General features: G+C 41.8%; 1 protein-coding gene across 2 annotated transcripts in view; it reads left to right on the top strand.

Moving 5' to 3' along the window:
• The window catches only part of myo10 (myosin X), a 179,305-nt gene that overhangs the window by 101,879 nt on the left and 51,876 nt on the right, over positions 1-25,550 (top strand). The window contains exons 5-13 of one of the 2 annotated variants that reach the window (XM_033650103.2): positions 15,244-15,378; positions 15,491-15,615; positions 16,046-16,059; positions 16,490-16,574; positions 17,534-17,637; positions 18,187-18,316; positions 19,581-19,699; positions 22,395-22,541; positions 22,945-23,045. In XM_033650103.2, coding sequence (XP_033505994.2) covers positions 15,244-15,378; positions 15,491-15,615; positions 16,046-16,059; positions 16,490-16,574; positions 17,534-17,637; positions 18,187-18,316; positions 19,581-19,699; positions 22,395-22,541; positions 22,945-23,045 — 960 coding nt within the window. Of the gene's footprint in view, positions 1-15,243; positions 15,379-15,490; positions 15,616-16,045; positions 16,060-16,489; positions 16,575-17,533; positions 17,638-18,186; positions 18,317-19,577; positions 19,700-22,394; positions 22,542-22,944; positions 23,046-25,550 lie in introns of both variants that reach the window. The other variant, XM_078173422.1, reaches the window with a different exon arrangement.

The following is a 25,550-nucleotide window of genomic DNA, read 5'->3' as shown; positions in this document are numbered from 1 at the left end:
TAATTGACTCATTGTTTTGTCCATTAAATGTCTAAAAATGTTGAAAAATGCCCGTTATAATTTCCAGCAACCTAAAAGTGATGCATACTCAACTTCTTTTACTCGACTAATGCTCGAATACCCAAAGGGGTTAATTTTACTGTTATATATGACTAATAACTGGATCATTTCTGCACATTTCACGCTGATTAGTTAATTAATTGTTGCAGCTTTACATTTCACAGTCATCATCACCAAATGGAACTGGATCATGTGACCTAATGGCTGGGTTGAATCGAAATTTGAATCGACTGACTCGTCTTGCGTGGTGACCTGAAACAGCAATCTCTTGGTTAAAATGAAAAACAACCAATGAGCACTGCAATGTTGTGTTCACAAGCGGTGCGCCATAGCCAATGACGAGTAATTACAACGCATCAGTGTGGACTTAAAATGACATTGCATTGGGTTCATGACGTTTGGTGCGACAGCGAAGACTTGGAGAAATGGGTCAGTCAGCGGTAATCACGCGCTGCATGGACAGTGATGTTCAGTGGTGTTACGTTTAAGCCTGAATGACAATCAGTTCTCTGCCTTATATTCATTAAATCATTGAATTAAAGCCTAAGTGTGCGGGTTCATACCACTGTAGCAAACCAGGTTTATTAAGTGTACGACTACAGTGAATATTTATTGATCTACTCACTGGAGACAGATGAACGCTCCACAGCTGGGATAGTATCCTGGAAGGATATATTCTGGCACTGATCCTCTCCAAAAGGTCACCAAACTGGGTCCGGGTCAGTCTGAAGTAGCGCTGGAATCTGCTGTCATCCAGGCACAGCTCCAAAAGGTGGTGTAATTCCCCAAGCTGTGTGCACCTCTGGAGAATCAGACGGACCCAGACATGGCGGCATCTGGATCTGTTACGGTTTTGGGCCTTCTTCAGCAGGAACAAAGCAGCAACCCTCGCAATGCAGACGACAGACTGAAAAATGGTGGTTGGAGGAAGTCCCTTCTCGCGTACACACAAATTCACGTGCGTATGAAGTGAATCAACACCAAATATTCTGGCGCTCAAACTCACTTGAGTAACGCAACACAAAAATTCACATCATATTCGGTATGAACACATTATTCAACTGTCTTGAGTTGTTTGTGTTTATATGAGACATATCGTCGTGGTGACGTAAACCCCAATCTCACCACTGAAATTTAGCGGTAGAGCCAGCATATCTGCCGGCTACAACAACTGTTAAATGGTCTGCAGACTTGGCCTATCTGGCGCACCACAGGCATACACCAGCATGCCAGTGGTGCGGAACCATTCAGACGGAAGATGGAAATGGAGTAAAACAAGTTGACAGTTCCGTTCAATATCAGGCAAATGACCTAAGTGTGGAAGCTCTGAAAAAACTAGTTCAGTGGACTTTTGATTGGAACCTATTTGTCATGAAAATGCAGCCTGCAGGTCTAATGTGGCCTGATCTACTGTAACTGCCTTTACTCTTTATGGGAGTAAAAGTAAGTACGTTTTTGGAAATGAGGGGAGCAGCAACACGTACTAACATTTTTGTAATTTCAGTTTCTGTGATAGAAGTGAAACAGATTGTGTCAAGGAGAGACTGAACACTGGGTTTATTTTCAAGTTAACATCCGCAAACCAGCGCTCGTGCTTCAAACTCAACAAACTACAAACTTTTTACAGCCAGGATTTAAGCTCGTAAACTTTGTGTGTTTGATACCTAAAGTTAGGTCCTGGTTGGAGGATCGCTTTAACACTGAGTCAAAGTCCAGCTGCCACAGTACGTGGTCTGCTTCATAATGATGACACACACACACATTTCCCCCCAAAAAACACCAAAGCCATCTCAGAGCGGACCCTCATAAAACATGTAACATGGCAGCACCCCCTCACATACAGAGAAACGATCACTTTGTGTAAGTGTGTGTGTGTGTGTGTTTGTGTGTGTGTGTGTGTGTGTGTGAGGAAGAGGAGCTATAAATTGCAAGCTGGCACTTTCAGGCGAGGCAGGAAGCTTTCTCGTCAGATTTAGGGATTGTGGGTAATCAGATCCAGGCAGAGGGAGGTGAATGAAACAGGAGCTGGTGTAAAAGAAGACGAGGAGAAGGAGGAGGAGGAGGAGGAGGAGGAAGAAACCAGCTCTAACACAAGGCATCTGCTCATTAATGCTCATGAATGCCACTTTGCCTTTTCACTGATGCAGATACCTGCCTGCATCAAGCCACATGATTTTAATGGGAGCCCCCCCCCCCCCCCCTGGTGTGTTTTTGCTGCACATTTCAGCAAGAAGTTGTTCTGAACCGCCAACGAAGTAGCTGGAAAACCTCCAAACCTTCATTGCACACAGCTCATGCCACCATGGCAGGTTTTCTTCTGGATAATAAAGCAATAAACAGGAGATTCAGACAGAATTTGCATGTTTTTATGACCTAATACCCTGCGTTTGGTCTGAGGCGGTTTTTCCCTTTATTGGGCCTCTTAAAGCTGCATTATACGATGGTAATTTACACAACAGTGTTTTCCTAACTTTGTGGCAACAGTTTGTGTTTGTCCCTTTACTGTTTCAACATGAAATCGTAGCTCTCAGTATCATAGGAACATTTTGTTGTACCAAAAAAGTTTTGGGGTTTGACACTCAAGTTTCGTTTTCGTTTTAAAATGCTGCTACTTGTCTCTAGAAGAAGAAGAAGAAGCCTAAAGGTCTAAAGGAAGAAGTCTAAAGGACATTGCTCATTATATAAAACACTGCAAGACTCTTTCATTTACCAAAATTAAGATTTTAGGGTTGATATTGTTTTGACTGGCCGGCTCTGTTTCCAAAACAGCCCAGATTCGATTAAATGACAAAGCTCTGAGGGTGTTAACCTGTACAGCCAACAGCCCCCGACCCAGCAGTTCGTCCCTGACCTCCTGACCCCAGAGGTGGGTGTGAGGTCAAACTCAAGACTCTCCAATCTCGTTAATTACTCAGGCATCTGGGGTCGCAAAAGCCCCGCAGCAAAGCCCTGCAAAAACATACCTGAGAGGTTTTCTCTTGGCATGATTTATCTGCACTGTGAGTCAGATTAATAATTTGACTGTGACCAAAGGAAGGAATGCATCACAGCAGAGGAGGAGATCATGATGGGAAGGAAACACACAGTATCCGGGGTGTTTGTTTTCAGTGCAACATGAGACGAGCGGTAATTTAAACCTGAACTTTTCTTGGTTGGTGACTAACATCGGTATTTGTTTTTGTGTCTTTTATTGCCTCGCATAAATTAGAAGCGTTCATGAGAAAGTGAGGATGAATCTGAGTACTTTAAAGTAAAATAGTTTGGAGTTTTCATAAGGTCACTTTGGATTCTTGTGGTTTGTTAGACTTAACAAACAAAGTCAGTGCTTTGTTTTAGGCTGCAGTCTGAAAACACACTCTTAAAGTCAACCCTTTTCCCAATGACCAAAAACAATACGCTAAGTTGTTTCTGTCAGCAGACTTACAACCTCCGACTGTTGTTCACATCCTTGCTTGGATGTGTTGGTTTTGCAAGCATTGACCTAAAACTAGCCTACAGCTGAGACCGGCAGGAAGTTTGTCATTAGCTGTAGAGGCTTTGTGTCGTGAATGTAAGTGCTGGACAAGTTGGACCAGTTGTTAACCCAATTCAGTTTTGGATTCTTGCAGCCTGAAGTGCCTGATTTCACAGCAACTTTTCTAAAGAATTGCAATGCGTGTTCAGATGTATTTTGCATATTTATGCCTCTGTGCTGCAATGGCCATGGCTGGAGGCCTTAGGTTTTCATCCCTCCATCCATCCATCCATCCCATTCTTGTGGATGCACAACACATTGTCATATCGCCACTTGGTCATGGACTTTCCACTTCGATAATGACGTGCAAGATACCCTGAGTGCATCTGTTGATAAGACGTTCTGGGACTCAGTGTCAACTTAGGCCATGTCCACACGGAGACGAGAGTAGGTGTGTCCGCAAAGGTTTTTTATCGTATAGACCTTTCGTTTTAGGAGCCCAAATACGCCAACTTTTGAAACTGGGTCCCAGAGTGAAAAAATCTGAAGACGCCACCTTCATGTTTCCATATTTACAACACAGTACGCCTTTTTTCTGAAGCGATGACACCATCACCCCACCTCTCCCTTAACCCGCATGCACTAGTCAACATTCTCCTGCAGTTTTGTAGTTTTGTAATCAAGTGTGACCCTAAGTAGCAGCTCTACCTCGTCGTCAGTCCATACGAAGTGGGCTCCTCTGGCATTTGTATTTTCCACCATCTTCTTCTTCGTCTTTGCTAACATCGCACAAGTTTTATGCGCATGCTCCATTTCTTATTCTCTGTTTTTGGTGTACGTAGTGGCAGCGTTGCAGCGCCACTTTCAGGCCTTGCATATATACTACAGCGCTTTCAGTGGCTTCATGTTTACATTCACATATCTTGAGACGATTCCGTGTTCATGGAAAACTTTTAAAAAACGAAATCGGTTCTGTCTTCGTGTGGATATGGTCTTCAGCCTGTTACGTGCATTGTGTCTTTTCAAAATACACGTTTTCACAGGAAATCTGCATACAGTCTCTTTCAAAATAAAATGTACTACATTGGTACAACACCACGAATCCTCAAGAAACAACGCTCAAGGTTACGTTTAGCCAACACATGTACGTGGTTAGGTTTAGAAAACATAACTGGGTTTAGCTTTACAATTATACAGGAAGCAAACACCAAAGTCGGGGATTATTGGACCCATTCACCACTTCACCCACCTACCTTACTCGGACTTGTCGCCCCCTTAACTGACGTTGCTGTCTGGCCGCGTTTCCCCCTGTAGCTGTTGGGCACTATTACACACTGCTGGCACCAGGCCATGTATCATGCCAATGTGAAAGGACAGCTTTTTTCATCTGTGTCTGACATGGAAGTCATTGCCAAAGTGTCGGTATTCGACGACTTCAGAATGAAACCGGGTTGGAACGTAATATTTCAAGGAAGCCTTGAAGGAATCAGTGAACTGCCTTGCATGATCCTTGGCAGTCTTTTTTGTTGGTGAATGTGAGACGTTCAAAACCTCAAGCAGTGAGATAAGTTTGGTGACATTATGCAGTGGACTGATATGATTGGTGAAACTCACAGAAAACAACGATCGCTGGTCAAAGAAGTCGTGGTGATGGGACAGAGGGTTCTGGGATCAAACCCTCAGGCTGGCTTGGGCCCCTCTGCGTGGAGTTTGCATGTTCTCCTTGTATCAGTGTGGGTTTTCACTCACTCAGCTTCCGTTCACAGTCCAAAGCGGTGTGAATGTGATGTGTCAGCCCATGACCCTGATGAATTTTATTCAGTAGTTGTGGAACTGTTCACTCTGGACCAAAGTGTTTCACCAACAGACCCACTGCTGAGAGTGTTTGAGTGTGTGACTAATTGACTTGTGAAGTTTTAATATTTCTGGCAGTGTAACACAACTCCTGCAGAGCAGCCTGGCAGAAGTCAGACTCACATTCCAGTCCATCTTAACAAGTAATTTAATCTCAATGTAAAATAAATTTGCTTTAAACAAGCAGGTAGTCGGATGAGATCATTCCAGTTTTCTCTAGTGAAAAAGTTCTGAGTTCTTCAGACTCAACACCAAATTAAATGACGTGTGGAGGGATTGTTTTTTTTTTGTGTCATTGCGTTTCACTTTTCGTCTCAGTTTCTCCTTCCTGCTCACAAACTCTTTTACTCTCTAACAGAGTCTGCCGCTCAGCTCCTCGGTACAAAAGGCCTGGGTGAGGTCCAGAGCTGTGAGGGCAGTTTGTCCAACACGCTCAGTTGCTCCGCTGAAGACTCCCTCCTTCCTGCCTGTGGGGGGTTTTACCTTGGGTGGCAACAGCATGTAGAGAGCCAGGGATTAGTACAAAGGCAGGGTGCTGTTTAGTTGTACGTGTGTGTGTGTGTGTGTGTGTGTGTGTGTGTGTGTGTGTGTGTGTGTGTCCTACTTTGGATACGTTGGCATGCTGCCAGAGGTCTTTTAAGTGAGTTACATTTAGCCAGCCCTTTCACATTTGGCCATCACTGTAGTCTAAGCTATTTAAATGAGTTACACACACCAAGCCCTTTAAAGTAAGATCCAATCTCTTTAAGAAAGTTTGACCCGCTGTTGGAGAGAGCCACTGGTGAGATCTGGAGTTGTGTTTGGATTTACTGTCTCTATTCAGCTGTAATGAAGACCCCCAAAACACAAACCCAAGATTCACGACTATATAACTGGTCTGTCTTACTTTGAAAAGTTCTGCAAGCAGAGATAGTCAGCCACCGTGAAGTCAGTCGCTGAAATGGAACTAGTGCATAATTTTGGAGCAGGGGAAAGACATCAGGAGAAGTTTAGAGACTTAACAGCTTTTTAAGACTATCGTGTCATATTGAAGATAAGATACAAAAGACATAAAAACATGAGTGAAAAAAATAATGAAAATATGCTATGAGTCAAAACATATCTTTAAAGTTTGTAGTATTGTTACGAACTTTAAAGCTAGATCCATCAAGTTTTGGCCACTAGGGGGCAGAAAAACGTTGACGGACACAAAAACATAGATCACAGATCGTCGAGGACAAATGCAGTCAGAGTTTTCTGATATTTTGTGGATGGCAGATAGTGAAAGGATTGAAAGCAGGTGGAAAAAATTACTTCAGAGAGGGGGAGGAAAGAAAGCAACGATATGTGGTCTCAGTTTAGAGTCTACAAGCTACCAATAGCCTTGGTTCTTTATCCCAAGGTGTCTTAATCAAAATTATAATGCCGTATTGATGTTTAAAATGCTACAAACAGAAGCTTTCAAAGACACTAATGACCCAAACCATCTCTGTGTTTATTTTCCCATGTGGAGTGTGTAAGCCGAAGCCTGTCCTGTCATAACATCTGTCCACATGTGCAGCGTGGTCAAGTCTCAAGCTACAGCCAGACACCTTGAGTTTACATTATCTGCAGTCCTGTTTTCTGTCCATCAGGAATGTGTCACTGACTCTGGGCACATGACCGGTCATGTTCCACAGCTGATGAATAACATTCAAGTTTAACTATATTTATAAAACACAGCTAAAAGAGTTCAGTGCTGTCCAAGAGACAAATGATGGGGATAAATGAGTTTTGGCTGTACGTTTAAAGCTACACCACCTCGACTGTATGTATGCATTTTCCCACTTTTAGATATTGTTTACATTTCTCCCACCACCTCCACATATATCAATTTTAAACCTACCGGGTTCATTTCTAGTGGCACTCTCCATAATTTAAGTTCTGAATCTAGAAGACACCAAAAACACAGAGCACAAACTCCTGCAACACTAAATAGGCCCCCTGCTTCTCAAAAATACATAACTATCAGATTTTAGGTAAATTGATTCTCTAAACAAACTTCCCAGTGTTCAGTTTTGTCTGTTTTAGCACCTTTAGAGATCCAGTGTGTAGGATTTAGGATTTATATGCAGAAATGGCATATGATATTCATAGTTATGTTTTCATTAAGGCCCTGACACACCAAGCCGACAGTCTGCCGTCGACCGAAGTCGAGCTGTCGGTGAGCGTCTGTTGCCCTAGTTTTTGCGGTGTGTCCCGCACCGTCGGCACTTTGGCATCGGCGGCTTTTCGGCCGATTGAGCATATTGAATCGCCGGTGGAGCTTGTCGGTGAGAGAGATAATAAAAATCTCTTTATTTGGATAGGGACAGTGCACATTAATGAACATCGATCATACATCTCTGTAAACATGCCGGATTGTAGCAAAGCTGCTAATTTGCATCCGTAGTCCAGGCGGACTGCTGCCATGAACTCATCCCGATTAGCCTGAGCAGTGGGTAGACTACGGGTTCAGGTTTTATTTCCTCGCCCCTGTAGCGAGTGAATCTGCCTGTAGTGAAATCGGGGCTAACCGGTGCTTCCTCCTCAGGCTCCACTTCACTCAGCTGCCCCACAGACCCGCTGCTTCTTCACACTTTAACCTAAATAACAAACCTGGGCTAGCTGGGAGCGGCTAGCAGAGTGTTAGCCGCAGCATGACCGGAGGGAAGCACAGCCAGTTAGCCTCTGCTAGCCTCCCAGCTAGCCCCAGCTCTCCGTTTGGATCCAACCGGAGCACCGAGCCCTGGTTTGTTATTCAGGTTAAAGTGGGAAGAAGCAGCGGGTTTATCGGGCAGCTGAGTGAAGTGGAGCCTGAGGAGGAAACACCGGGACCGTCTGGATGTAATAGTCCGTGGAGGTGCTGCGGTGCTCGGCTGCACAGATAGGAAACCCCTCGGCTGACAGGATGTACCACTCTCTCACTCCGCTCTCTCTCACGCAGGCGCAGAACGTACGTGCTACTTGGCCGTGGGATGTAGTCCGTGTAGTGTGTTCAAATGCAACTGACACAGGGCGACGTGAGGCGACGTAGACGACGCAACAGTTGGCTTTCTAGTTCTTTGATGTCGGTTTGGTGTAATGAGTCGTTTATGTCTCAATACAGTCCTATCCCTCCGCCATGTTTCTACAGTAGCCTAGAAGAGACAAACCAAACACTGGCTCTAGATAGGGACATTAGAGTTTTCACAGTGTAGTTGTCCTACACACTTGGCAGAGAAGCTTCAGTTGGTTGCAATCTGCAACCTCACCACTAGATGCCACTAAATCCTACACATTAGCCCTGTAAACTGTCCTTACCCCATCCGTGTTATCTAAAGCTCCACCAAACACTTTCGGTGCGGTACCTTTGGAACCAAAAGTAACCCTTTAGACATGGAACCTAGACCCTAGGTGTGTTAAGAGTTTTCACCGCAAACAGTGCTCTTAAATGTGGGCGGGGTTGTTGTCACTCACACCTCAACACAGTATGTTAGATTTTACCTGCTTCTCTGTCCCTTTTTTTTTGTAGAGAACTTTGGTTCAGGAAGAGCTCCATTCAATATTTTGTTTGTTCAATGGAGTTTAATAATCTCCAGCTTCTACTTTCTGCTTTAGGACATAACTGAAAAGGAAACATTTCTGCTTTACTCGATTAGTTTCCAGTGGTTAGAGTCAGGAGCAGTAGGGGGAGGAGAGTGGATGTTTTTCACAGTGCCGTGACTATACGGTATGTACCTCAGGCCTCTGAACGCCCCAGGAGGAGGATATGTTGTTAAGTAGTCTGTCCATATGTTCCTCACTGCCTCTCTCCTGCTGTCAATTCATATAATATGCACGTTGAATATATAAAACAAGCTTCGAACTTGTTTTCAAGGTGCTCTTATGTATTAGTAATCTGTGCTTAGATTGTGGGGTCGTTGATGGAAGACAGTGGAGCTACCTTTAATTTTAAGAGGTGTTTTTAAGGTCTTAATGAGCCTATTTGGACAGATAGAAGGGATTCTTCAATGATGGCAGTTGACAAAACACCAGGTGGTGATAATATGTAATACTAAGCTGATGTGAGAGGCAGGAAAACATCCTTTCATTTTATAGTTACAGTTTACTAATAAAACTATTATTGCTGGCTGCTCTGTCCCTATCTGTTCAGCTGCTGTGGCTTCTGCTCGCTGTCACTGTGTCTGTTACATTTTCTTTAACTTTACTGCAAGCAAACTGGATATAAAAAATCCCTCTCTGTGCAGCAGCCTCAATATTCTGTAGGCATTTTCTTACAGTCTGCTTCAGCAGTGTTAAGCCCTCACAGTGATTGCCCTATGGGGAGCCACCCAGCCATTATCCAAATGAAGAGTTTTGTTCCTAAAATGAATCACACCTACTGTTATAAAATGTTTACAGACGTGTAAAGCAGCACTCATTTAACATTTAAGACGCCATAGAGAGGATTTTTAAAACAAAGGCCTGCGCTCTTCTCGAACCTCACATCACTCCACCTACATGTTGTAGTGTTTTAGAGTTTTGATGTTTTGTACTGACTTTCACTTCAGTTCATGACAATCAGAAAACCAACCTGCAGACGCTATAGTCTGGTGTTTTTCATGTCAGTGTTACATTATCTGCAGGCTGCACTGAAATACGGTCAGAAATAGAAGCAGAATAAAGCATGAAACAAACAATGTTAGCTCCTTCCTTTGTGCAAACAAAGTCGAGCTGTAGCTGTAATTATTGTTAATGTCAAATTTGGCACAAATGTCCACATAAACTCAACAATGAACTGATTCAGTTTTGGTGGTCAAAGGTCATGATCACTGTGACCTTATCCGTCTCATTCTTGTGAATGTGATATCTCAGGATGCCTTGAGAAAACTTCTTCAAATTTGGCACAAACGTCCACTTGGACTCAATGATGAACAAATTAGAATTTGATGGTCATGGGTCAAAGGCCAAGGTCACTGTGACCTCATCTGTCTCATGCTTGTGAACGCAATATCTCAAGCATGCTTTGAGAGAACTTCAAATTTGGCACAAACCTCCTCTTGTACTTAACAATGAACTGAATAGATTTTGGTGGTCAGAGATCAAGGTCACTATAACCTTGCACCTGTGTCATTTTCATAAATGCGATATCTCAAGAACACCTCAAAGGAATTTCTTTAAATTTGCCACAAACGTTCACTTGAATGAATTGATAACAATTTGTTGGTCAAAGGCCAAGGAGACTGTAGCCTCAAAAAATGTTTTTGGACATAATTTAAGACTTTATGTGCTAATTATAGCAAAACTTTACAGAAAATATCTCTTCGTAATTCAGGAACAGAAGGGGAGACATTTGCTTGGATACTGAATTGGTGACTCTAATCTTTGGTCTCCATCTTGAAACTGATTGTGCTGATTGTATAGATGTTCTGTGTGGTCTGGGGGACATTTGTGGGAAGCATCCATGTTTTGACAGACATGGATGTAAAACTGTGAGTTCAACTTGTAGTAATTCTAGATCATTAATTTTTATGGACATTTATGCCTTTACTTTACTTGATAGTGATGGTGCAGAGAGGGTTGGGGATGCACCCTAACCACTCGGCTGTCGGGTCACCCTGTAAAGGATACCTCTGCTGTGAACTGTCTTGTTTGTGTTGAATAATGTTTTTTATTATGTGGGGTCTAATGTGCTGCTGTGTAGTAGCTTTCAGTGTCATGTGTAATTGGTTTCTAGGTTAATAATTAACGTGGCCAGCCTGAACCTCACACTGTGTGGCTGGGGGTTGCCAGGTTCATTGCTAATGTCACCAGAGGAGTGTGAGAGGTTTCCACAGACATCACGCTGTGTTCAACAGTAGCGTAAGCTTTATTAATGCAGTGGAAGTATATCATGTAGCTGCAGTTTTGGTGGGTGATTTTTTTTATTTATTGTGTTGTGTTTAATGGCGGTCAGGTGCTTTACAGTTGTGAAAACTCTTAAATACAAAGTTGTTCCAGGAGAAATCATAATGTATTAGCCTCTGAAATTCTAATATTTGGTAATTATTCATTTGCTTTGCATATAACTAAACAGCTTGCTCAGATACATTAGCGATGTTTAACTCTGGACATTTTCCATTTTCTACTAGGAACCTTATTTGACTGCAGTAACTGATTCTGATGCCCTGTTGCATTGTGTTAATTAGGTTTTAAGTGGTTTAATCTCTCAAAACATGTCCTCAAACTACCTGTCTTGTAGACAGAAAACAAGAAAGATGCACAGAAAGTTCACAGTGCGTCATAGCTCAAACTACAAACTTGTCTTAATCTAAGAGTCAACAAAAACATAACAAAGTTAAACAAAGTCTTTTGAAACCCAGAATCCATGTCGGTCCTCTGCCAGGTCCTGTATGAGACGCTCAGATAATAATGAATGGAAAAATGTCTCTAATCCAGCCAGTTGGAGTATAAACAAAGCCTGCAGCTGGACAAGAGTGACGCGGGACACCAGTGATTACAGGCTGATGAAGCTTGTCAGGTGGTTTGACATGCAGAATCATAGTGATCACTGCAGTGAATGGAGAGGAGCTGTATTAAAGTGTAGAGCTTAAAGTGCACACAGCCAAACGAACGATACCATCACTGTCAGTACAGTGACGTGTCGTGTGTAACTACACGGACTGTAGCCAGTGATTCTGATGGTTCCACCCCATCAGAGATAAAGTTTTGATTCCATTGCCTAATCACCAGCCTGTTTTTATTACGGCTAATGTGTTAGCAAAAAGCGTCCTATCTACACACTGCACGGTAGCACAGACTCAGATTTACATTACCATCCTGTTAGAGTTGTGTTTTGCCTCATTTGCACTGCAGAGTTCAGCTTGACTCGGCCTGACTCAATTCACTTTTGGTACCAGAGACCAGCTGCACAAAACACCTTAAAGGGATAGTGCACCCAAAAATGAAAATTCAGCCATTATCTACTCACCCACATGCCGAGGGAGGCTCAGGTGAAGTTTTAGAGTCCTCACATCACTTACGGAGATCCAAGGGGAGAGGAGGTAGCAACACAACTCCACCTAATGGAGGCTGACGGTGCCCCAGATTCAAACGTCCAAAAACACATAATTGAAACCACAAAATATCTCCATACTGCTCGTCCGTAGTGATCCAAGTGTCCTGAAGCCCCGACATAAAAAGTTGTCGCACACACGTGAGCGCGGTGCACAGAGAGGCAGTTAGAGCTACAGGCTACAATGAGGCTAAAAACGGAGTTCAAATGACGTTTTTGGACGTTTGAATCTGGATCGCCGTCAGCCTCCATTAGGTGTGCAGTTGTGTTGCTACCCCCTTCCCCCTCGGATCTCCATAAGTGTTGTGAGGACTCTAAAACTTCACCAGAGCCTCCCTCAGCATATGGGTGAGTAGATAATGGCTGAATTTACATTTTTGGGTGCACTATTCTACTAGTTTTCTCCTCAAGTATGAGACTTAAGACTTGATTTCCTCTGAGCTGAGGAACTTACACAGCCACACAGAATCCCTTGAAAGGTTTCCTTAGTTAAGGAAAAACATTAACTCATTTACTGCATTGTCAGAACTTTTACAGCTTGTTATCGTCCCACAAAGTTGGCTTATAGTTAGATAGTGAAAAAATGGCAGAAGAAAAGAAGACAAGAAAACCATATTGGTCAGAGGAGGAAAAGATCATAGTTCTGGAGGAATACAATCATAGAGAGCACAAACTACAAAGTAAATTTGATCGCAGATACCAGGAAACAGAAAACAGTTGTTGAAAGTAAACAGTAATTCAGTCAGAATCATAAGTGTAAAATCAAAAGCGTATCCAATCGAGTTCTCCTGGTCGCGAAACACTTTTCTTGGGATGTATTCGTTTTTTTAATTTATCACCATAAACTCACTCATGTTGCACTTAAGATAGAGTCAGGGGTACCTTAAGTTTATTTTATTACCTTGCTTTGGTTGCTAAGGTCTTTTGTGCAATGGTCTCTGAATTCCTAAAGTATGAAACCACCACGAGGAGAAAACCACAAATACTTAAGTGAACATTTTAAGGAAATATTAAGGAGAAGACTTAAGGGTGTTTTGTGCAACCAATTTTATTATGAGGCAACCTTAACTATGACTTTAAGGAAATTCTTAACTTAAGGTGTTTGGTCCTTTACTCTATTTTGTTTTCCATTGCAAACAGTACCCCTCAGTGTAGGCGGGACTCTCAGCTGTGTAAAACTACGGTGACATCTTCAGTGCGACACATGCTCTTTTTACTGGCAACCAAACAGAGGAACATCTGCACTTTGTCATTTGGCCTACGGCATAGTTTTGCTGGTAGCTAGGCTATTTAAAAATGGCGGGTTTGTGCAGGATGTCCTGATGATTCTTTCTGACCAATCAGTGGTCTTCAGTGTTTCAGCTCCTCTGTCTAGTGTCGGCTCGCTACCAAAAGATTCCATTTACAACTTTTGCTGATAGAAAACGTAAAAAAAAAGGCGAGTAGAGCTGAATGGTGGCGTGCCATACCATGCAGCAGAAATGTGTCCAATGTTTACTCTCTTTTAGCTCTGTTTTTGGTCTCCACCAACTTCTGAGGGAATGATTTGTCTCTCTAAATGCTAAATACTTTCTCCACCACCTAGTCTTTAACTGTGTCTCTGCTGCTGAGCCGGTTTTGCACTGTGAGTTTATCAGAGCGTGTTTGATGCAAATAGGTTTGATAAGAGCGGGTAGACTGAACCAAACAATTAAGTTATCACTCTAAAACCAAAACATTGAACTAAAAGACTGCAAAATGCTCAGTAGAGCCGAGGGCAGTCAAGTAAAACATTAAACATTAACACATTAAATTCATTGGATCCATTTTTATTGTAAGAATATTGTTTAGTGCAGCTTTAAAGTTTGCCCAAAAACAGTAACAGTGTTTCCTAATATGTTTGGTCATATGCAGATTTTGACTAAGGCATTTACTTGATGCCTGTCATGTTACTGTTTCCTCTCAGTCAAAACGCTGTTATGTGATCAGTCTGTTTTGTTTGCTGCTCAGATTCAACTTTAGCTCCACTACATATTTTATCTTCTGTCATGCGTCATCACTGCACTTTGTTGCAGTCTTCAGTCTTGGCGAATAAGATGATGCTGTTCCTGTCATATTGATCTTCATGTGTGATTTGAAGGCATGTTGGTGTGTTTCTGATTTCTAATCAGCAGTGTCCAGTGTGCCATCTAGTGGCTGAGGGCTGTAACATTTACCTGTCAGCTGCGTGTGTGAAAATGACATGTGTGTGCTTCAGCCATGAGTCAGCCATCAAGACCGAATTTACGTTTCACCCAGTTTGTTTGGACTGATCGTGAGTTTAAACCTGCAGCACAAACAACCTGCAGGAAAAGACACACAGTCTCCCCTTAAATTAAAAAAAGACTCACTCTGCTCACACACAGCGTTCAGATGTTTGGACAAACTGAGATCAGACTCATGTCACACTTTCTCTGCTCCGATCTAAAATCTGAAAAGATACTGATACTGATTTTTTATGGTGGAACTTTTTTTATGTGTGTAAAATATGTTTGTTTTTTTTGCAGACCCCTCCACATGGTAGATTGCTAAGCTTCTGTGTGTGACTCCCACTACTTCTGCTTCTATAGTTATCACTACCAATAATATTACTTCTGTTCTGGCTGCTGCTACAACATCTGCTAGCACAGAAAATGCTACTTCATCAAAAATAAGAAGAATATTCACGCCTCTATGTTTGATAACAAGGACAACAAATAAAGGGAAAAGAAATTATTATATTGCGATTTCCCACTACCTTTGTTGGGAACTAATTTCCTCTTCTCTACAGGGAGGCCAGTGCCTTGCTTAAGGGCACTTAAGAAGATCAATAGTCTAACCACTTGTGTGTCTTATTCCCCCTCAGTGGAGAGAGCGGCGCCGGGAAAACAGAAAGCACCAAGCTGATCCTGAAGTTCCTGTCGGCCATGAGCCAGCACTCCCTGGAGGTATCGTCCAGAGACCGGACGTCACATGTGGAGGAGGCGCTGCTGGAGAGCAGGTAATTAGTCATCTTATTTAGAGTTAACTATTTTAGCTAGATAAGAGTTTAATTTCCAGCAAAGCCTCGTTTGTCATCTCGTTAACGCTCCCGCTCCCTCTCCACTCCACAGTCCCATCATGGAGGCATTTGGAAACGCCAAGACCGTCTACAACAACAACTCCAGCCGCTTTGGGAAGTTTGTCCAGCTGCATTTCAGCCAGAAGGGCAACATCCAGGGAGGCCGAATCATTGACTGTATCCTTTAAAACCCACTCAGTGTTAAGTGGCTGCCACTTCCTGTCCTCCATCTTCCATCATTTCCTACCCAGGCGTAATATACAGGAAGGAAGTACTTGAAAGGGTTGGCAGAGCTGCTTTAAAGGGTAAAGACATGGAGGAGCCGCTGCCTCTCAGACATTTTCAGTGAGAACTGTGAGTCCTTTATGAGGAGCATGAGGACCACAGGTGGTGACGGACATCTTGTCAGTGTAGAGAACATGAACAATAATTACTGTATTTTGCTGCTTTTTTTTAATCTATAACAAACAACCTGTTACTTGTGTGCTCAAGTATATGGCCATTACTAATCATTCTTTATCATGCATAACTGTGGTGTTCGCCTAGAGCTAACTAGCTTGCAAACTCCACCTGCTATGTGCCTTGACTGACACTTTCCGAACCTCAGACCTCTTAGAAAAGGTGAGTGTCCTTCCTCCTACCAAATCTGTAATTGCATTTACCTTTAAAGTGACGCTCCATCAAAATCTACTGTCAAAGCTCCTGTAGGCTTCAACGGTTGCTGTGCAAAAACTGCACCCTCCACAAACAGCAGCGCTCATGTTGTAGAAGTTAAAACGTATAGTCCAAACACTCATCACTTTGAAAAAATAAGATTTAAGACAGAGATTCTGAAGCTTAAAAACGGTGATTAAGACGTGGATAATGCTGCCCCAAGTGGTTTGAATGACCACAGAGTTCATTCTCTGTTTAGCATGACACTAGAAATATTTTAGTATTAGTGCCTGATGCTCAGATTGTATATTTTGATTGGAGTGCCACCGTAAGAACGTGTGTGTGTTTGTTTTGATGAATAAGAGTACTTAATAGCAGTGCTTCTCTTTTCATGCAGAACCGAGTGGTCCGGCAGAACCCAGGGGAGAGAAACTACCACATTTTCTACGCCCTGTTAGCAGGAACCAACAGCCAGCAGAGAGGTTAGTCCCACTCAGTTACATGACTGAATTCCATGTGTCTATTTACAGACCGTACAACTGCAAGATGGTGCATACTAGAGCAAAAAATACTCAGTCCTGACCCTGCATGATCCTGCATAGTTTTTGTGTAGCCAACATTTGTATGTAGGGCTCGTGTGGTTAGTAAATGGGCTAAAAAAAAAGGTCCCTATTTGGGATTGTCTGTGGTTTTCATATTTGCGCCATGCCAATTTCCCACATGGGTGGGTTTACTTACAAATAAAATACCCATTCTGAGCACCTATACCCGTTTGATTTCCAGGTAGCTCTAGCATAACCCCTGTTGGACCCCCTTTAGGTGAACCCACCCATGTGGGCAATTGGCATGGGGCTAATATGGAACCAATGGACAATCCCATATAGGGCCCATTTTTCAGCCCATTTACTACCCACATTGGCCCCACATTGAAATGTTGGCTGCAGAGCTTTAACCAGAGCAGCAGTTTTGGGCCCAAGCCTGATTGAAAACTTGAAAAAAAATTCGTATAAGACATTTATTACAAGCTGAAGTCAACGTTGGTCTTGTCAGTGCAGTAACAGACACTGACACAATGTCCAACATGCACATTCTCCTACCAAATGTTCAGGACAGCCATATTTCTCCTATTTAATGAGAGGCACAAGTGGGGTTGGTTTGATGGCATTACAACCCATTCATAATTCATGACATTACTCACCACAAAATAACCGCAAATTTGAAATGAACCTGACCTGATTCTAGCCTGCAGGAATTTTGAGAGGCCCGAACCTGATGCACTAGGTCAGGGCCAATCAGGTTCAAGCAGATAATCAAAGCTCTAGTGCATCCAGGAGAGAAGGGCAATGTAAACACAATAAAACAGTACTATGAATAGTGATATATTATTTGGCATTAAAATCACAGTGTGTATTTGTAATTGTGCTTGTTTGTGTTGTTGCAGAGGCATTCGGGTTGACCCAGCCTGAGAGCTACCACTACCTGAGACAGTCCCACTGCCTCACCGACAAGACAATCAACGACAGTGGCACTTTCCAGGATGTTCTGGTACGCAGGACCCAACCAGCTTTATCACTAAAACATTTACCTGTACATTCACACATCGGCTCTGCTCATTCATTTAAGGCTGAAGGCCACAATTATCATATGGTCATTTGCACATTATATGTTGTATTCCAAGAACATTTGACTTGATTTCCCACATATATTTGCATACATTATATTTCTCAGTGGAACACATTTATTCATTTACTTGTTACCATAAATCAGAGTCAGAATCAGTCCCTGAATATTTGATCCTGGTGAGACTGAAAAGTCAAACCGCTGCTTCTAAACCCAAACCAACAGACGCGTAACTGTAAGTCAGTCCAAACCTCCAAAAAACCCCAAAAGACTAATCAGCTGCTGAAGACAGATTGTAACTAACAGCAGCTCTCGGAGACATTTTCAGTCTGGACCCAAAAGAAACAAAATCATCTGCTGAGGAATTTAACATGAGATCCATCAGAGGCCGCCCGGCGCCCGCCTGCAGCGAGAACATGAAGCTGCGCCCTGAAGTTTTCATCAGCTTCTTCTTTGTGTGTTTGTGGTTCCCAGTATGCCATGCGAACGATGCAGTTCACGGAGGAGAACATCGGGGAGATCCTGCGCCTCCTGGCCGGGGTCCTTCACACAGGGAACATCGAGTTCATGACGGCCGGAGGAGCACAGGTCTCCTCCAAATCAGGTCAGAGAGTTTCTCCTCATGTACCACACCTTCCTCTGCTCACACCTCCTCTCACCTCAGTCTCCTTCACTGTCACTTTCAGTGTTTTTCAGCTTCCTATTTGCTTTCCTGCCAGGTTGGGACTTTCCTCACAGGAATAAAGACAGCATTTGTTATTATATGTCTGCCCTATGTTTATATTAACCTGAGAAGGACCTCTAGTGGTCATGTGAATTGTTGTTGATCAGGTATAAAGGTGTAAGAAGGGTGGCTTTGTTAGTTGCAGTGCAAAACCTCATAGGGAGAAATTCAAGTATTGTTAAATATATTGTGCAAAAAATGCGTTTAAAGTATGGTCATAAAAACTATGGTTGCTGTTATCAGTTGTTATTACCATTATTATAATTCAGACAGGGCAAACTGCACCTACCAGACTGCCAGAAAGTGCATACCCAGCACTTCCCCAGATGTTTTAAACACATGGCTGATGTTGGGTAACGGTAGCAGTTTGGTCAGCTTTAGGCACCAAAACTACTTGCTTAGGTTTAGGAAAACATCAGGGTTTGGGTTAAAAAATAAGTGCATTAAGTAACTTTGTCAACATTGACTTTTGGTCGCACACGGGACACAAACGGCGGATTCCTGGGTGAAAGTCCTGTGTTTGTTTGACTTATCCATCGATCCACTTGACCTCCCCCTTACCTGGATTGTGTTGCTCTTTCTACTACGTCACCTGACTCCTTCTTTTGCTTCCTTCATAATTACTGTGGCCACCGGGGGTCACAGCCTAAAAATAAATGTAAATATAGGAGGTAGAGTAGGGCTACACAACCTCAAAATTATGCTCCCGATGACAGCTATTAACATTCAAACGGGCTGGTATGGTTGGGTCAAAAAGCATTTGACTTTGACATCAGAGACCTCTGTTTGTTTCCAAGCCAATGTTGGTGTCTTTTAACTATGACCATTATCTTTCCCTGGCTTTACCAACTAGTTTTCGTGCTTACCAAACCCAAACCATAAAGCTGGCTGCTCAGAAAATGTCAGAATAAATGTTGTAACTAAGGAATGATTTTTTTTAAGAAACTGACAAACAATACGCACTTATATGTGTCAATTTGGAAGACAATAAAACATGACCCTCAGTATGTTGTTGTTTAGTTTAGCTTGTTGCAATCATGTTCACTGACTGAGCTGGATGAATTATTTTGCTGTTCAATGTGTGTTGAAATTCTCATTTCTGAAGTCTCTGATGATGAGGTCTGTGTGTCCTTTACAACAGCAGCTCTCACCCGGACGTCTGACCTGCTGGGGCTGAACCCAGATCAGCTGGCTGAGGTCCTGACTCACCGGTCCATGATCCTCAGGGGCGAGGAGATCTGCACACCACTCACTGTGGAACAGGTGAGTAAACTCCAGTCACTACACGGTCCATGTTAATGTGTTTATAGACTCCCAGTGAACACATTTGTGAATTTTCAGGTAAAATCTGAGATTTGGTGAAAGTTTTTAGACAATTATATCTAACCAGGTTATATGTATAAACAGTGGAAAATCCAATATCTTATGATCTCAGAGCTCATGGTGATGGTCCTCAAATGTGTTGTTTTGTCTGACCAGCAGTGAGAAACTGCTATAAAAAATTATATTCAGCTAAAGGAATACTTCATCCCTTAAATGATCATTTGAATATCAATTACTCACTAACTGTTGCAATGAATTCATGAAAAAAACATTTTTCTCATGTGCCTCCACGGTGAATGAAGAATCCAAAAAATGGGTTCACGTTCAACAACAGCAAAACCATATCAAAACTGCTTATCTCGGATACACCAAAGTTACACAATAACAAAAACAAACTACCAATCGAGGCGGAGGTAGACCAGCAGCTCCCGTGTTCGGCAAGGTAAAATATAATTATGCTGTTGTTAAACTCAGACTCTTACAACTTTAATTCATCAACAATTTTCTCAGTTTTTGGATTTTTCGTTCACCGTGGAGGAATTTGAGAAAAGTGAAGTTTTCTTAACAAATGCAAGATAACACTGGATGAGTAGTTGAAATACAAATGGTCATTTAAGGGGTGAAGTATTCCTTTATCAATGATCTAAAACAGAGAAGGGCAGCAAATTTGAGGAGATAAAATAAGGGAGTGTTTGGCGTTTTACTTGAAAAACAGATTCTTTTATTTTCAGCCGTTTGTCGTAAAATTATTTGACAGCAAGTTGAATTGTTTCAGCTGTAAGTCAGAGTGAGAGTTTCCTTACAATAGATGTAGATATATCCATAAACCTAAAGCCCACTTATCAGCACTATAACATTTAGAGCCTCAGCAGCTCATAGTCACAAAGTCAACAAACATCAGTGAGAACAATGAATCTAATTTTAGCATGAGCAGGTTTAGTTTGTGTGCTATGTAGGTTGGACAAAACAAACACAGAGCAAACAATTGTTTTAACTTTCCGGATATTCTCTTGTTGTTGCTGTTGCGTGACGACCGCAACCTCTGAGAGCCTGCAGGAGCTGTGAGTTCAGCTCTGAACTGTTTATCATGAGTCTGTAGGTAACTGGGTTCATGTTAAAACACCAACAGGCGGTTCACGTGTTGTCGCTGATTCAGCAGTGGCTCTCAGGAGGTAAACACAACAGACAGGTTTCTGTGGAGGGGATACACTCATCATCCTTTGTTTTTGCTTTCTTTTGTTTCTGTTGCTCAATGAGCATTGTCTTTGGTAATTAAGCTGATAATATAACATAAATTTACACAGACTTACTTATGTATTTTTAGGAAAATTCTGCATTGTATATCTTAAACGTTGCATTTAAAAGTATAATCCAACAAGAGCCGTAAGTTTTGAATACACAAAAAAAGGAGTATTTACATGCACTTTATTTAAGTTTATCTTGCAAGTAATTTTCTGTACATGTAACATTTCATTTTTATTTATTTATTTTTTTTCTTAAGATTATTTTTTGGGGCTTTCTGCCTTTAATCGACAGGACAAATTGAAATGGGGTGAGAGAGAGAGAGTGGGGGTTGACATGCAGCAAAGGGTTGCAAGCCAGAGTCGAACCTGCGACCATACGTGGGGCGCCGGCAAGTGATAGGCACTATAAAACATTGTGAAACTGTCTCACTTTGGTTAGGTTTAGGCAACAAACTGCTTGGTTAGGTTAAAATAAAGATTATAGTTTGGGTTAAAATAAGTACATTTATTACATATGTAAGTTCGTAATGTAATGTGGTACCTAACCACCTCACGTACATGATGCAACATCATCATCCTTTTCCACTGCACAAAACACCCACTAACTCCAGCTAACACCTGTCTTTTTAATGTAAGGAAAAGGTTACAATTGGTATTCACACCCAGGTTATATGACTCTGCAGTAGTCAACAGTTTTTATCAGCTCCAGCTCTGATTGGCATTGATGGAAACACCCGGGTGAACATGCTAATGTTAGCCCCTTAATCAGCGAGATGTAATGACATGCCATGAGAGAGAGTGCATAAGTAAGAAATATATAAAAAGAAACCACTGTAACATTCTCACTGGCTTGCATGCTGCTTTCTACTGTTTATTTACCTGGCAACAAAAAGAAAACAAAAAACCCAAACACAGAAAGGTATGCTCATCTGTTGCAGAGCCGTGTACAAAGCTCTGATCTACTGGCAATAGGAAAGGAAAGGAAAGGTTATAAAACCCACATACATACGCTAGTTTTAATGGAAAAGAGGAACTGGTTTCACACAAGACACAAACAGCAGTTTCTTGTGTCAGAGTCCTGTGTTTGTTTGAGTCCCATCCATCCACCCAGACCACCTCCCTATGCAGACTTTGTTGCTCTTTATACTGCCTCACCTGACTTCCTCATTTACTGCTGTCATAATTATTATGGCCACTAGAGGTCGCTTCCTAAGAATAAACTTAAATATGGGTCATATTAAGGTGCTTGCACAGACGACCTCTAAGGCCATTTTTGGGGGAGTAATACAGTAGTATAATATGATAATGTAAAACAAGTAATGCATGACTGAACTCTTTTTTGTAAACATAATAACTGTGCATTGTTTGAGTGATATGTCTTTCTTCTGCAGGCGGTGGACTCCAGAGACTCCATGGCCATGGCACTTTATTCTCAGTGTTTCAACTGGATCATTCGCAAACTCAACAACCGCATCAGGGGCAGAGAAGACTTCAAATCCATCAGCATCCTGGACATCTTTGGGTTTGAGAACTTCGAGGTGTGTTTGAACTGCGTAGAAGAAATTCACAGTAAACACTTTTAACACTTAGTAATGAAACAATTTACCCTACAAACAAAACCAATTAAACCAACAACTCAGGGATCCCAGTATTTTCTTTGTGTGTCTGATATGAACCTTGAATGTTAATATTCTCTCAGGGATAAATAAAGTTTATTAAATTCAACTGAAGTAAATTAAATTTGAAACCCTCACACGAGCACTTTCAATTAAACTCAACAGCATGACCTTTAATTCTCCCTTTCTGGAGTATTTTAATCATATTTTAATTGTTAATCAGGGAAATCAGTAAATACACCTCAGGGTTTTCTTGTTCTTTGCTTCATTAACTCTCTGTCTGTGTTTTCTGTGTCTAATATCTGCCTAATTCTGTTCCCCACAGGTCAACCGCTTTGAGCAGTTCAACATCAACTATGCAAATGAGAAGCTTCAGGAATATTTTAACAAGCACATTTTCTCCCTGGAGCAACTTGAGTACAACAAGTAGGTGGAGGCTGTTTACTCGAGATGAATCGTTCTGTTTTTCACTCCAAAAGTCGGCTGATGTTGCTCTGCGTTTCCAAATGCAGTTCATTACTTTGGCCAAAATGTTGTTTTATAACAAGACTTTAAAGTCTAATTTAACATTTTTATGCTGTTAGCTGTTGGATGACGTTGCCTATAAAGGCAGAGAACATCAGTACGGTTTATTTTAAAAGGGGTTTCAAGTTTTCAGTAAAACTGTGTAACAAATAAGTTGAAATACCTTTGTTTTAATAAGGCAATATAATCCTTTGTTGGCTTATTAGTTCAACATTACCTCAAAAATAGTTGGCCTAACTCATACATAATACCTACAATATATGGACACGGGCTACACTCTGTTGGACAGTTTAAAGGAACCGTGTTAGTTTGAGCTAGTTCACTTACTTCAGGGATAACTCTTCCTTCTATGTGTCGAAATCAATATAATAAATTTTCTGTAACTTGTTAAATTCAAAAATGTGATTTAAAGGGAAAGTTAGGATGTTTTGAAGCAGTTTTGTATGAGGCCATTGAAAAAAACAGTAATTAAACATTGCTGAACACAGGAGCTGCCGGTCTACCACTGCCTCGATCGCTTAGTTTGTTTGTGTTATTGTGTAACTTCAACATTTCAAAGTGTTATTTGGGATTTACCAAAGTCACACAACAAAGCAAACTAACTGATTGAAGCAGCAATAGACCAGCAAATCCCGTGTTCTGCAAAGTAAAGTTACTGTTTTTTTCAATGGAGTTTGGTGGCTTTAAAGAGAGCGGAGACAGGGAAAGGAAGCCATTAACATGCATCAAGATAAAGCCTTAAAATTCTCAATATAGTGTACACTTAAACTGATATTTAGTCAGGACCACTTTTGTCAAACAAAACATTTCCATTGCAGTATTATATTTGGAGATATGGCTTTGTTCTGGGGCCTCTCAGCCTTTCCTTGGGCCTACACATAAAGCCCTTCTGCATGTCTACGCAGAAAGCCTAAGGCGGAGAGAGCAAACCTCTCTGCCCTTCCACATGCAAACAAGGAAAGCCTGAGGCAGAGAGAGCAAACCTCCCTGCCCTTCTGCGTGCCTGCATGGAAAGCCTAAGGCAGGGAGAGTAGCAGTAAAGACCCCCCAGGAACAGAACAGAGCAGCATCAATGACAAACAGAAATGACACTGATAAGTCAGGCACAACATGAAAAGGAGGAGCTGGGGTGGAAGCTATGCTAAATCTGACTTTGTAGGTGGTTAAGATATGTTTTGCTGCTGACTCCATCCACTTGAGCTTAGTTTTTGTGTCAGTACTCCAGCCTGCTTCTCCAAACTGGGGGCTTGCTGACTGAAATCTCCTGTATGTCATACACTGACTATGGATAAGTACCTCATACAACCCTACTGCAAAAGATATAAACTATCCCTTTAAAGTATCTTAACCAAATCATGCTGACTCTAGAGTGCTAATGTTTGAGTTAGAGGCTGAAATGGCAATTAAGCTACTGCCATGCTGCTTTGAGAAAGACTAGTTTAGTGGGTATTACTTGTGCATTGATGAAGGTTGATCAACCTTTAAATGTTTTTAATCCTGAATAAAATCACTCTTTCAAAACTGGAGCATGTTCAGAATGAATACGAGAAAGATGTAAGTAAGTAAGTAAGTAAATTTTATTTATATAGCACTTCTCACAGAGAGGATTCACAAAGTGCTTCACAAGATAAAATACAAAAAATACAATAACAGAAACAATGCAAAATACACAAAAACAAATAAAAAGTAAAGTGCAGCGAAATACAGAGATGATACAATGGACAATTAATGGAACGCAAGCCTAAACAGATGTGTTTTTAACTGCTTTTTAAAAAGCAGCTTTTTAAAGGCTCTATCACCTTTCGTCTTTAATCTTGTGTGAGGGACAGTAAGTAGGTGGCCTTCAGCAGACTGCAGTGACCTGACAGGACAGTGAAAGGACACCAGATCTGTCAAGTATGCAGGTGCTTGACCATGGAGGGCTCTGTAAGTGATGGTTAGAATCTTGTGCTGGATCCTGAAATTAACAGGGAGCCAGTGCAGGGATGCCAGGACTGGAGTGATGTGAGTGAACTTATGAGATCTGGACAGAAGACTGGCGGCAGCGTTCTGGACCAGCTGGAGGCGGTCTAATGAAGTTTTATTGAGACAGGTGAAAAGAGAATTACAGTAATCTAGACGTGAGGAAATAAAAGCATGGATGATCATTTCTAGCTCTGAATAAGTTAACATGGATCTGAGTTTGGAAGTGTTTTTGAGGTGGAAAAAGCAGGAGCGAGTGACAGTTTTGATGTGGTCATTGAAGAGCATGGCCTGATCAAATGTGACCCCAAGGTTTCTCAACTCGGGGCGCACATTTGCACTGAGGGACCCTAAGCAGCTGGCCACTTTAGATGCTGAGGCATCAGGTGCAATAATTAAAATCTCAGTTTTAGCTGCGTTAAACTGAAGGGAGTTAGTAGCCAT

This window comes from Epinephelus lanceolatus, chromosome 12 (genome assembly GCF_041903045.1).
Source record: "Epinephelus lanceolatus isolate andai-2023 chromosome 12, ASM4190304v1, whole genome shotgun sequence".
NCBI classification, from domain to species: Eukaryota; Metazoa; Chordata; class Actinopteri; order Perciformes; family Serranidae; genus Epinephelus; species Epinephelus lanceolatus.
This window is presented reverse-complemented; position numbering and strand designations above follow the sequence as displayed.